The sequence below is a fragment of the Peromyscus eremicus genome, chromosome 7 (genome assembly GCF_949786415.1).
Source record: "Peromyscus eremicus chromosome 7, PerEre_H2_v1, whole genome shotgun sequence".
Taxonomy (NCBI): Eukaryota; Metazoa; Chordata; class Mammalia; order Rodentia; family Cricetidae; genus Peromyscus; species Peromyscus eremicus.
This window is the reverse complement of record NC_081422.1, coordinates 43562324-43576313: the sequence shown is the minus strand read 5'-3', so window position 1 is coordinate 43576313 and position 13990 is coordinate 43562324. Positions and strand designations below refer to the sequence as shown.

The 13990-nt window shown below is 44.4% G+C and overlaps 1 protein-coding gene across 3 annotated transcripts in view; it reads right to left on the bottom strand.

Moving 5' to 3' along the window:
• Positions 1 to 13990, bottom strand: part of Usp28 (ubiquitin specific peptidase 28) — a 62119-nt gene that overhangs the window by 5836 nt on the left and 42293 nt on the right. For 2 of the 3 annotated variants that reach the window (XM_059267816.1, XM_059267817.1), the window contains exons 13-20: positions 12273 to 12452; positions 10204 to 10424; positions 9132 to 9202; positions 7673 to 7901; positions 5426 to 5620; positions 4082 to 4221; positions 1164 to 1342; positions 976 to 1054 (exon numbers count right to left, since the gene is read on the bottom strand). In XM_059267816.1, the coding sequence (XP_059123799.1) occupies positions 976 to 1054; positions 1164 to 1342; positions 4082 to 4221; positions 5426 to 5620; positions 7673 to 7901; positions 9132 to 9202; positions 10204 to 10424; positions 12273 to 12452 (1294 nt within the window). Of the gene's footprint in view, positions 1 to 975; positions 1055 to 1163; positions 1343 to 2735; positions 2832 to 3712; positions 3899 to 4081; positions 4222 to 5425; positions 5621 to 7672; positions 7902 to 9131; positions 9203 to 10203; positions 10425 to 12272; positions 12453 to 13990 lie in introns of all 3 variants that reach the window. The other variant, XM_059267818.1, reaches the window with a different exon arrangement.

The window sequence follows — 13990 nt, the reverse complement described above, 5'->3', positions numbered from 1 at the left end:
TTTACTCAGCAAATGGGGCCAACTACAAAAACACACAAACTTTTGCGGGGGGTAGGGGGTGGGGGTGGGGGGCAGTGGATTGAAAGCTGAGCATGGACGTGCATGCATGCCTGTAGACCCAGCACAGGAAAGATGGAGGCAGAAGAGTCAAGAAGGCGAGGGTCAGAGTCACCCTCAGCTACATGACAAACCCGAGCCTCACCTAGACTTTAGAATACGAAGTTTACAACACTGACCTTAACTTGCCGTGTCTCATTCCTTCTGCTGAGGATCAGTAGACCATTTTACTTCACCTAAGCAGTTTGTAAACCCTCCCAATCCTAACACAACCCTCAAAGTCATTCGGCTCTGACTTATACAAATGACACTTCTGAGTAGGGACATGAACACTGGACAGGGGGAAGAAGAGAGCACAAGACTACCCAAGCCACACAAACCACTGCCAGCTCAGCAAGTGTGGACAACACAACTCTGGCACAGTGTGCTTTTGTACACAGAAGAGGTTTCTTGTTTTTGTTTTTGAATTTAATCTGTAGTTCCACGTATTTTACTGCACACTTGGAAATGACTCCCTTACACACCCATATCAACACACACACAACCACGATGACCAGAACAGCATTGCCGAGGACAAGGATCAAAAGGCCCTTAGGAGATAAGTGCAGACAGTCTAACAGAAGACTGACAACAGACAGACGGGGATTCTGATGCTAAGACACGATCTTTATTCATATTCTGCCTCTCAATCTGTAGACCAGGCTGTCCTTGAACTCAGAGAACCACTGCCTCTGCCTCCTTAGTGCTGGGATTAAAGGTGTGTGCTACCACACTCAGCTTCTTTTTCCCCCCCTCTGCAAGTTTTGTTATTAGGGATCTAGTCTGGTAACAGAAAATTGTTCGTTTTACCTCCAGTACCACTGGGCTCCAGAATTAATGTTTTGGGAAAAATTAAAAAATCAAAGCAAGCAAACTTACCTTATACTCTTCCATGTTCATATCATCTGGACCAATTTCCATCAGTTTGGCCTGAGCCACCTTCATGATACTGATAGATCTGTGTGGGACAGAGTTCAGAAAGCATTGGCAGTGTGCAAGGCAGCACCTCCGAATTGGAGAAACTTGCCCAGTGACACCCCGTGCAGGAACAGACATGGTATTCTCACCTCTCGTCATAGCTAAGGTTTCTATCCGCAAACTGTTCCAGAAGGGTCCGTTCTACTACCCTTTTGGGTGCTTCATTTTGGAAAAAGTAGACAAGGACATGCTGAAGGCGAGGGTCACTGTGAGAGGTGGGGGTCTCTTTGGCAAGCTGATAGAGTCTGGAGTATTCCTCATGAAATGCCTGTTAGAAAGAGAATGGGGGAGTGGAGAAGGGAACACTGTGGACTTGAGCACACACACAGAAACTGACTCCAAAATGCCAGAGGCCCTCTCATTACTCCATATTAGGTTCAAGAAGTCTTGTGGAGAAATTACATAAGCAACTATGCAATATGTGAATTGTTGGCATATCACAACTCCTTCAAATCCTGGTACTAGAGAAATAACTATACTCAAAAAAAAATAAACTAATTTTCCTCATCAAGTTTTGGTTGTTTTTGTGGAGATAGTGTCTCATTCTGTAGTCCAAGCTACCCTAGACTTCACTATATAGACCAGGCTGGCCTTGAACTTGTGGCCATCCTCTTGGTTGTACCTCCCAAGTGCTAGGATTACAGGTATGTGCCACCATGCCTGGCTCTCATCAAGTTCTTAAAAACACAAGCATTTAGTTTAAATTTTTTGAAAATCCACCCAAATGTAATTTTATTCAAATTTAAAATACTTTAAATAGTATGACCTTTTTTTTTAAATGAAGGTTCCCAGATTACAAAGGCAGTCTCTCAGAGTTTGTGACATCAGTGAACGTTTAACAACCTCATCATCCCTGTGGGTTGGATTCAAAGCTTTGTGGGACGGCTTGCTCACCAGCTGGACAGGAAGGACAGTGTCATGTTTCACTTTAACACAGGATACTGTATTTCTATGTACTAGACTGCACATGTGTGGAGAACAAAGGGCAACCTTGAGTATCATTCTTCAGATTCTAACCAACACACATTTTGGGGAGGGGGAATGGGAGGTTGAAAGAGGGTCTCACTGTGTAGCCCTGGCTGGCTGGTGACTTACTATGCAGCCCAGATGAGTCTTGAACTCAGAGATCTGCCTGCCTCTGTCTCCAAATGCTGGGATTGAAGGCCCATGCCACCATGTGCTGCTCCACCATATTTTGGGGGAACAAGATCTCTTACTGGCCTTAGAATGACCAAGTAAACTGTGTTGGCTGGCCAGCAAGCCTCAGGGATCTTCCTCTTTCTACCTTTGCAGTACCGAGATTATAAACATGCACTATACCATGCCTAGTTACGTGTGTATATGTATGGGGCAGGGAGCATATATGTCTGGTACCCATAGAAGCCAGAGGAGTGTCAGACCCTCTAAAGCCTGAGTGATGGAGAGTGTGGGCTGCTCAGTGTGGGATACTGGGAACCAAACTTGGGTTTTCTGCAAGTGCAGTATGTGCTGGGACATCTCACCAGCCCTGTAGAATTTTTTGTTAATGTAGGTTCTGGAGATCAAATTTAGATCCTTCTGAGTGAGCAATCTCCCCAGCACAGACCAACTTAACACCATTTCCCACTGTCTTATGGAAATATCCCCGGGTCATGAGGATTAAAATGTTAAAACGAGAGTACCTTAATAAGCCCTGCTTCAGACCCGTCTCGGTCAAAGGTCTGGCGTGCTTTAGCTATGGCCAAGATGACCCCTTGCATGGCAGGGCTCAGCATCACCTACCACAGAGGGCACAGACAGGGAAAAAAGGAGAGCAGACAGGTTCAAAAGGAGATGCATGAAGAGAGGTGAACAGGTTGCTGATGAGAAGCAGAGTACTGTCTCCTTGGCCAGCACAGGCTGCGGATCAAATTTCACAGCCCATTCTAGATGCATGCACAGTCTTGGCTGTTCTTGTGATGATGCCTATGACAAGCTGTCCCTCTACATGCACATTCTAATTCTGCAAGACAAACAAAGATGTCCAAAAAACATTTCCACTGGGGCACTGCTGAAGAGTAAGCTCAGCTATATGGTCCGCATTCCAACTTAGCTCCCTAAATGAAGGTATAAAGGTAAAGGTATATATTAAATAGCTGCAAATTTCCATAAATAAAAAATATATACCCACAGCCAAAGACAGAAACCTGAGACAGGATTAATGACTATTTGTGTGCAGTGCAACAAAAAGGGAGACAGACCATGAGAAACAGCTGCTTGCTGAACTCAGAACTTTAATCCACATTTGTTTTACTCACTGAGCAACTGGAAAAATTCTACTTGGAAGGCAAAATAATGGACTACCATCAAAAACAAACTGTCTCCAGAAGGTAAACATATTTCTGTCGACAATACCAAATGGAAATAATCTCCCCAGGCCACCTAGGCTTTGCGGCAGTCCCTCCTCAACAAAAGCCTGGGTGTACATACACACACATGCACACACGCATGCCAACAGTGCACAGCAGGAATGGGTTTCTGGTGCCTCCTCAAAAACGGCAACTAAGGTCGAAAGCAGACAGGCCTCCATGCCTGTTACTCGTTTCAGTGAGAAAACATTAGCTCGTGACAGACACCTTCTGAAAGACAACACACAGCTACCCTGCACTCGTCTCTGTACCTCCTCATCATATCCATCTGCATCAGATCTAACCAGAATCCTTCCCACACTGGGAATCTCGACTTCAGAGACCTCAGAGTTAGGTGGGGTAGCAGCCTCTGTGTCACTGGCCTCTGGGGTCTGCTCTGACTGCTCTGCAAGGTTTGTTTCCTGGGGTTTGGGCTTCTCGGGTTCAGCTTCCTTAAGCTGTGGCAGCAGAATGGAGAGAAAGAATAAGAACAACAATGGGGAACAGGAAGAAATAAAGAGGGGGCGTTAAAATCGGCAGACACGGAATAACAGAAAGGACAGGAAGCTGGCAGTTGGTATCAAAAGCCAGACCCTCTTGCAAGAAGGCCACTCCCTCTGTCTCACCCCACTCAGTCTCACCTCACTCAAGGCTGCTTCTACACCGCTCTTCTCGTAGGCATGGGCTGTGTTTGCAATAGCTTGGGCAGTCTGCTCCTTTGCAATTACAGCATGTTCAGAGGACAAGCATCGAACGCCATGAGAGGAGGCTGCTGGAGACTCTGACCAAACAAAGAATCACACAGGTGTCACATCTGATGAATAATGCTCTGAACACTCTGAAAAGAGGCAAGCAGGAGGAACACATGGTTCCATATACAGTCCCAGCACACCCTTTTCAAAGCCCATGTAAACGTCCCTAGAAACTGTGACAACAAACAGCTACTCCACATTAAGGACCCTTTATGGTGATATTTTATTTGTATTAAAATGTTATTTGTATGTTAATAAATAAAGTTGCCCGAGGGTCAGAGCTATTAGCAAGCCATAGGAAAGCCAGGCGGTGGTGGTGTACGCTTGTAATCCCAGCACTTGGTAGGCAGAACTAGGTAAGTCTCTGTGTGTTCAGGTATACAGCCAGCATTGGATACACATGCCTTTAATCTCAATATCAACCATAGGTCTATACAGACAGGCAGTGACGAGGCGGTCATATGGTTGGGTTTACAACCAATGAGAAGGCAGAACAGAAAGTCTATATAAAGACTTTAACACAGGAATTAGTTCTCTTTCAGAGAGGTAGGACCACCGCAGGAGGAAGGGTAAGGTTTTAGCTCTTAGCTCTGACCTCTTGGCTTTCTTCTTTGCATTGGTTCTGTGTTTCTTATTTAATAAGACGGTTGGTTACATCTACAACCCTTGAAGGTCTACTAAAATTACTGTGCTTGACTTTTCCTACTTTTGCACACCACAGATGTTTCCTTCCATCAACCATTTCTTAGGAAGATCTCTTACAGAGAAGAGATTTCATGAAGTCTAACTTTTAATCCTGTCATCATTTCTCCTACAACCTGGGGAATAAGCCTTTCTTGCATTATTTCTGCTTGTCAGAAAGCACCTTCTAAAGGCACAATGATTCTATCACATTGTGTGATAACAACTATAAATGAAGGCCACTGTTGGGCCAGAAACGGCTCAGTGGGTAAAGGTGCTTATTGCCGAGCCTGATGACCTGAGTTTGATCCTTGCGACCCACAAGAGAATGCGACCCACAAGAGAACTGGCTCCCACAAGTTGTCCCCTGATTTTAACTCATGTGCTATGTATGGCATGTGCTTTCCTACCCCTTCCATTAAAGAAAAATTAAAAATTAAAAATAAAAGAAACCCACTGTGAAGAGAGGCATCACCATGTCCCTGAGTATCCGGGGCTGGCTGGAGTACACAAGGACCTGACTAGACCTGGGAGAGTGCCTTCCTTGCATACCTTGAGATGTGGAGAAATCCTGTGATGAGGAGTTTGGGGAGGACTCCATCTGTGGGATCTTACAGGACTGCTCTTCTTCCCACTCCTCCACCTCTTGCTCAAACCTCCAGTTGTCTTCCTGAATGTACTGCCTGAGTTCCACAGACAGGGCTTCTACCTCTCCTGCCATTTGATCAGCTTCATTAGGAGCTGCCTCTGGGGAAAGCAGTTAAAGTGGAGTGCCATCCAGAAAGAAACCAAAAAGCCCTTCACAGAAGGAAGGGCAGCACACTTCAGCTTTTCTCTTGTCTCTCTCTAAATAGACATACATACAAACATGTACACTCCTACTTACTCATGTAATTCTATCAAAACTCAGACAATGAGGCTAACAAGCACAACCCATCAGGAACCCCGAGGAAGCACCAGGAGGCAGGTGCTGGGTATGTGTCTCCTGGGGCTGCAGAGACAGCTCAGCTAGTACTGGCTGCTCCTGCACAGGACCCAGGTTTGGATGTGATAGAATCTTAAGCTAGGGGGTTGGAGAGATGGTTCAGTGGTTCAGAGTGTGTGCTGCTCTCGTGAAGAACCAAGTCCAGTTCTCAGCATCCATGTAGGATGGCTCATAACCACCTGTACCTCCAGTTCCAGGGTACCTGGAGTTACAGGTACCTGCATACAGAGGTGCACAAACACACATAATCACGGGCACATACACAAAAATTTTTTTTTTTTAATCTTTTAAAAAAAATGAAAAGAAAAAGAAATTTTAAAGTAACAGTTGTATCAATTTAACTACTGCATCTGAGCCTGGGACGAATGTCCTAGCTGAGCCTGGTGGCACCCAACTATAATCTCAGCACAGCACCAGAGAGGGAAGGCAGGAGGTGCAGGAGCCAGGGAGGCAGAACAGGCTAGATGAGCCACTATCTAGAAAGACCAAAGAACTTTCACCTATTTTAATCAGTTGAGTAAGAATTTCAAGGTACTGATCTGAGTGCACTTTGGAGGCAAAGGCAGGCCCATCTCAATAAGAAAAAGAAATGAAAAAAAGAAAGAGTCAAGTACTTATACTTCCTCAAATTCCACACAATTATGTGCTATCAGAAATCAAGATGAAATATTGGATAAATGGTGCATAATTAAGAATCATTAAGAATTTTAATAAAAAAAAATGGCAGAAATACCAAGGACACATTGAATTCTAACTCTGTTATCAAAACCAATAAAGACTCTACAACAGAAGAGCAAAATCCTTGTTAGCTGCCACTAGCCTTTTCATGAAGCAAGTGCAAAGTCCACTTGCTCCTTCTGAGTCAGGCTCTTTTATAGCCTAGGCTGGCCTTGAACACCTGATCCTGTCACTCCCACCTGAGTGCTAGATTACAAGCATGCACAACCAGAGTTTTTTTTACAAAGTGCTGGGGATCAAACCCAGGGCTTCACGCACACCAGGCAAGCACTCTACACAACCTAAAGCCCCGCCCTCCATGTACTCCACGAAAGAGACAGGTAGGCAGTAACAAAGAACTCACGGACAACCAAGAGCCATCGCAATCCTCCACAGTTCCCACAGCCACTGTTTATGGCTTTACACCATCAATATATGCGGTTGTTTTCTGACTTTTTGAGGCAGGTCCTACTTTAAAGTCCAGGCTGGCCCTGTAATCCTCCCGCCTTACCTCTTGGATGCTGAGATTACAGGCCCGAGCCAGCACACCCACTTAAGGAAGTTCTATTTATGAAAAAGTAAGTTTGCTAAATTCCCAATTAATAAAAAAATGGGTAGAAGTGAATAGAAAAATACCTCAGTGGGAGGAAAAAATGGGGAAGGAAAATAGATACATAAAATCTACGTATACAGAGAAGATGTCTTGAGGATGACATAGAAACATCACAGTGTGGACTTGCTGGGGAGTCGGGTTGATGGTCAAAGCAGAAGTAGAAAAAAGTAAACCTATTTTCTCTCTCTTTTTTTTTTTTTTTTTTTGAGACGGGGTTTCTCTGTGTAGCTTTGCGCCTTTCCTGGAACTCACTCTGTAGCCCAGGCTGGCCTTGAACTCACAAAGATCCTATGCCTGCCTCTGCCTCCCGAGTGCTGGGATTAGAGGCGTGCGCCACCACCGCCCGGCTACAATTTTTATGTTTTAAAAACATTTTACATAAAAATAAATTGTAGTTTAAATGTTTTCAATGTAAGTATGAGACTGTTTTCCCCCCAAGGACTAGATTTCCCCTTAACTGTGGATTCTAGTCAGCCATTTTTACCTGCATTGAAGTGGGGTAGCTTGTCATTTATATACATCAAGCAGTACGCACTGACATTTCTCAGGCCCCCATAAGAATCTCTTTCAAGTTCCTCCCAGGAAGACTCAGTGACAGAGATATCATTATATTTGAGCCAGATTTGCCGAGGCTGGTTATAGATATAAGCCCAGTAGTGTCCAGCATTGGCTTGTCCTTCGTGAACAAGAACTGCATGTAAACGATAAGGCACCTGCAAAACAGAAAGGAAGGTTCTCAGGCTGAGTGAAGGAATCTGATGATGTTTATGTTACTAGAATTCAAAACATCCCCAGCTACCGGGTAGAAGGGAAATGACACACTAATTCACATTAAGCATTTTACTACTTCAGGATAGACCAATAAAAATACAACCTTGGAAACTATCAATCCCACAGCTCTTAAAATAAGAGAGTTAAGGGCTGAAGAGATGGCTCAGAGGTCCTGAGTTCAATTCCAAGCAACCACGTGGTGGTTCACAACCATCTATAATGAGATCTGGTGCCCTCTTCTGGTGTACAGGCATATATACAGGCAGAACACCGTATACACAGTAAGTAAATAAATCTTAAAAAATAAGAGAGTTAAACCAGACCCTTCTGGAGGCTCTTTCATTTCAGCCTTAAGTTCTGCTCAGTACCCTACTATGCTTTCATTCAGGTGCAGATTGTTTTTGAAACAGCACAAGGGACAAGAGGGCAAGCCAAGAGTCGCACGGTCTGTTCCTATTCCACACCACAACCACGCTTACTGCCCTGCTGGGAGCAGAGCTGTGCCATTGTGCCATGAGTTGGTCACAGAGCTGTCTCTGTACTGCCATATCCATGGCAGTGCCGACGGTAAGATTTCTGTCTGAATGGCTCCCTTTTGGAGTTTCCAGTTACCAGAGCAATCAAGCATTAGGACCCTACTAAGGGTGCCTCGCAGTACTCTGGAGATGCAGAATTGGTCTTTCATCAGTTTCCCCTGCACTGCTTCGGTTATCACTTGGAAACCATTTTTATTAATATTTAACAGCAACCTTGTTTTTAAGATTGTCTTTTTTTTTTAAAACTATGTGTGTGCACATGCATGTGAGTATGCACATGTGAGTTCAGGTGCCCACAGAGGTCAGAGGTATTGAATCTCCCTAGAATTGGGACTTATAGGTGGTTTTGGGAACTGAACTTGGGTCCTCTGCAAGAACAGCATGTACTCCTAACTGCCAAGCCATCTCTCTAGCCACTCACAGCAAATCTTTCCATTATACGGAAAAATACCACATGGTAGAATCCAAAAAAGGATGTTTTAGGTTTCAGTGCACATAGAAGACACTCTGAATCCTTCAACTTGATGTAAAAGAACAATATGCTTCTGTCTTAGGGAGATACCCATATAGTTCTTTCCTTGTGGTATTATGTTCTGTCATTAGCACCAGCCTGTTTTCCATGACTTTTAATTCTACCTGATGAAGAAGAGGATCACAGTACATCTGCTCAATAGCCTGGGTGGTGCTCGAGATACAATTCTTTAAATCTGTTAAGAAAGAAAAACTCTGTTAGTGCACCTGCGTGCAGGGCCCACCAGCCATAACCAGCCATGTGCACACTGCTTCTCTGCGTCCCATTCTAAAGACCTCTACTTCCTGCCAGGAAGCACAAGGCAGCACGTGGTACAGGCGGAAGTGACAAGTGCTTCCGGTTATGAAGGCTTTTAATTCCATGTAATTACACTGAGGTCTAACACTGAAATTTCTTAAAGAAATTGTCTCGATTTAGGAAAAAGTTGCATGACCTGAAGCAAGAGTTCAGAGGAAGTATAACAGCAATCAGAGGAGAAACCTGGGCTCAGCGGCAAAGGACATGCCTATCTTGTCTGAGCCCTGGAGGTAGGGCAAGCAAGAGTAGAGCACGGGCAGCTGCTGTTTAGGAAGCAGCAGTCTTGTCAAGATGCCCACAGCTGTGGGCACTGTCCCCACACTGGGGAAGCTGAAGCAGGAGGATCGTGAGTTTGAGACAAGCCTGGGTGATAAAAGAGAGACCTTATCTTTAAAAATAGCAAGAAAGATATTAAAGCAAACTTTCATTTAACAAAGCCTTGTTATGAGGCGAACACTGTTACTATCCCCTTTAGTACCAATTTCAAACTTCACATTTAAACAAACTAAGCCAGCATAGAAGTACACGTTGATTATTCCAACATTCCAGAGCTGGAAGCAGAAAGAGCGTATGAACTCAAGGTCAGTTCTGAGACCCTGCCTCAGAGGGGTAGGGCAAGAGCAGGAGAGAAGGGAGGGGAGGAACACATACTGCTTGATCTCAGCAAAGGTTCCCATGATTGTAAAACTTTTAGAATGGCCAGAAATTTTTTTTTTGGGGGGGGGGGCAATTTGAGAGGCAGAATTCCACAGGACCAAGCCTACAAGGCAGGTGAAATGCAAGTCAGTCGCCAGGCCTGACAGCATAATACCCAGGGTGCTTAGCTTCCAAACAGCCAGGAAAAATAAGGAGTGGCTGACAAGTTCTCAGAGCACCAACCTTGTATATCCTGTTCAATCTCACTCCGCCACCTCTGAAGACAGGTCTTAACAAAGTTCATCTCCTCATCTGTGACTGTCCGAGGAGCTGGGGGTGCAGGCATTCCCACAGAGGAGTGGGGAGAGGTAAACAGCCCATTCATTACATCAGACTTGGGCAGAGCATCTTCAGGAGAGGAAAAAGTGCCTTCAGCATCTTGAGAACAGCTTTCTTGACTTGAACTAAGGGAAGACAAAAGACGACACTCATTCTGTCATACCGAAAACGCAAGTTGGGCTGGACATGGGGGCAGAAACCTGTACTCTCACCCCTTGGAGGCTAACACAGGACTGCCATGACTGAGTCCATGTGGTATAGTGAAGAGCCTTTCTCAAAAGAGAAGGAAGAAATCAACTTGACCTAGACTACTGCATTTCGGAAAACCAGCCACCCTATGACAGGTACAGCTACTATTTAGTGAAAGCAGTTAGAGACACGTGACTCCTAGCAACAGTGAGGCTGAGGCAGGAGGATCTCAATTACAAGGCCAACATAAGCTACATGCTGAGGCCCTGTCTAAATCTACACATAGAAAAGGAAACTTTTTCTTGTATGAAGCATCCCATTTCACACAGCTTGGTCATGAGGCTGACATTAGTGCTACTCCCATGTGACCAATTACAAGAGGAACATTTAACAGAACTAAGCTGGAACAGTGTTAAGTTCATGCCTATAACCCCAGCACCCAAGAAATGAAACAAGGGCAGGAAAATCTCAGACTCAGTGGTTCTCAGCCTTCTAATGCTGCAACTCTCTAACACAGTTCCTCATGTTGCAGTGACCCCCAACCATAAAATTAATTTCAGTGCTACTTCATAAGTGTAACTTTGCTACTGTTATAAATTACAATGTAAGTATCTGTGTTTTCTGATGGTCTTAGGCAACTCCTCTGCAAGAGTCATCTGATGCCATGAAGGGTTACAACCCACAGGCTGAGAACCACTCACTGCTCAAGCTCAAAGCCTGTAAGGGCTACACAGTAAGATCCTGTTCTCAAAACAAAGAAACAACAACAAAAACCACTCAGCTGGCACAACACTTGCCTAACATTCACAAGACATTGGATTTGATTCCTACACCAAATAAGCCAGGCCCTATTGCAGGAATAGAGAAGTAAATGCAAATTTATCTACTCATATCACCAAAGTAAAGCTGCCTGATGTGGATGCTGCAAACTGAACGAGGGTCTTCTGCAAACGCAGTATGCACTCCTAATGGCTGAGCATTCTTTCTAGTCTCAACAACTCGGGGTTTTTTGTTTGTTTGTTTGTTTTCTTTCTTTCTTTTCTTTTTTTTTTCTTTTGTTGTTGTTTTTGAGACAGGGTTTCTGTGTGTGGCTCTGTCTGTCCTGGAACTCGATGTAGACTAGGCTGGTCTCAAACTCACAGAGATCTGCCTCCCAAGTATTGGGATTAAAGGCATGCACCATTACCTCTTGGCTAACAAAAGGGTTTTTAACATAAGCTTTTCTCTGTGGGGGACAAATGTACCATGACCTGCTGGCACCTTCAGGCTATAAAGACTGCTGGCTGAATGTGCATAGTCAGAGGATCCTGGCTTGGCCTCCCTATGTCTTCACGAGCCCAGCTCCTCTAGGTTTGTCCTCAGAATTCTAGCCATTTCCTCCTTGGGTAACTCTCTGCTAATGAGTAGGGTTTTTTCCTTGCTGTTTATTTCAGCCATGTCTCCTTCACCACAGATGAAGCTTAGATCAAGATGCCTGGAAGACCAGGGCCTGACAGGGCTCTGAGAAAGGCCTTTCGGGGCAGTTAGCTAAGAGCAAAGCAGTCCTGAAGAGTTTGATTCAGGCAGTGGACAGTGAGACGCCTCTGCAACAGGAGCATGCATCCTGGAGACAAGTACTCAGAACACAGCCTCTTGGGGTAGTGACAAAACCCTTCCCTGAAGACAAAGCTCACCCCTTGAGCTATCTGGGGTGAGCGCTCAGCAGGTGTGAAAGATGGGAAATGGTTGGAATAAAAATAAAACTGGAAAACACCACAAACCATGAAGAAATCTCCTTCCATTACCTTTCCTTGGATGTGAGGTCAGAAACGGGGCAGTGCACTGAAGAAAGTGGTAATGTCACATGCTCAGCACTTGGAGATTGACAGCTTTCAGAGGCAGGCTTTGTACTGGCAAATTCAATAACGTATTTCAGCATGTCAGGGAGTGGGAACCGAGCTGGGCCAGAGCCATACTTCACATACCTACGAGACAAAGACACTGGAACACTACTGCCCAAGTTTACGGTACATGGTAAGAACTGCTAACAAAAACCTTATCATGCAGTCAATGGAAGACTCAGGTGTGCTAATATCCACCTGTAATCCTAACACTCAGGAGGCTGAGGCAGAAAGGTCACCAAGAGTTTGAGACCCACCTAGGTTACAGAGTAAGTTAGGGGCAACCTATAGTGAGAGCGTATCTCAATCTTACATCATGAAAATCTACATTATCCCTAAGATATATAGTATTTAGTTGGTTACTGGATCTATAAGGTTAAAAAAAGGCTCTAACAATAAAAACTGCTAGAAGTCTGATGCCTCACACCACATGGGACCATTTCAGACAGCCCCTGTTCTGTTCTGCTGTCAGCCCCAGTCAGGCTGTGCTCATAAACCTAGTTCTTTCTTAAAGGAAAAGACATGTTCCACACTACAACTGAAAAAGCATCTGGTGGTTAGTACTCAGGACTATTTTCTTTGGCCTTTTTAGACAAAGTGCTTCATAACTGAGAGTGAGAGAAATCCAGAAATCGAAATTAGACATTAAAGAAGGCCAGAGCCTAGGAAAACTGGCCAATCTTCCTTTTGTAGAGTCTCACATACTCTTATTATTCATGAATGTGTTTGACGGCATAGGCCAGGCATAAATAATTTATGATTTCTCCAGGAAGAGTAAATAATATTCTCAAATATGTGACTGAAAGATATGTGTGTGGGTATTCTGCTTGCATTAATGCCTCTACACATGAATGTCTGGTGCCCTACGTGGCCATAAAAAGGTGTAGGACCTCCTAGAAATGGGAGTTATGAGCTATTATGAGCTGCTATGTGGATCCAGGGAACTGAACCTGGATCCTTCACAAGAACAGCAAGTGCTCTTAACTGCTGAGCCATCTCTCCAGCTCCTTAAGGTTTTATTTTTAATTACACTGGTGTGTGTGTGTGTTTGTTTGTGTGTGTGCATGTGTGCACACAGGTGCTCAGAGTCCAGAAGAGGGCATTGGATTCCCTGGATCTTGAGTTACAGGTGGTTGTAAGTCACAAGGACACGAGTGCCAGGAACTGAACTCTGGTCTTTTGCAAGCACAGCACATACTGTTGACCCCTGAGCCTTCTCTCCAGCCTCTAAACAAACTATTTTAATAACACCTCATATTCTGTCACTAACAGCACATCACTTTAAACCCACTATGAAGATTTGGTTTAATGCAGTCTACAGTTCACTACAGTAGAATTTAAAGGTAGGATAATCAACCTAACTGGTTCCCACAGGTAACTTCATTGTTCTGGACTTCCCTCTTACAAAAGAAAACAGCCGTTTCACCACTTTTCCTCCCTAAATACAGTCAAAAGAAACGCACTTAAACATGGAATTAAGGAAACCATCTAGTTCTGTAGCAAAAACGACATCACAAAACAAAAATACTAGGGCTACGGCTGTGGGGAGACTGTCTGCCTTGCACGCATGAAACCCTAGTTTGCTTCACAGCGCTACACAGAGCAGGAGAGCTAACACTAAA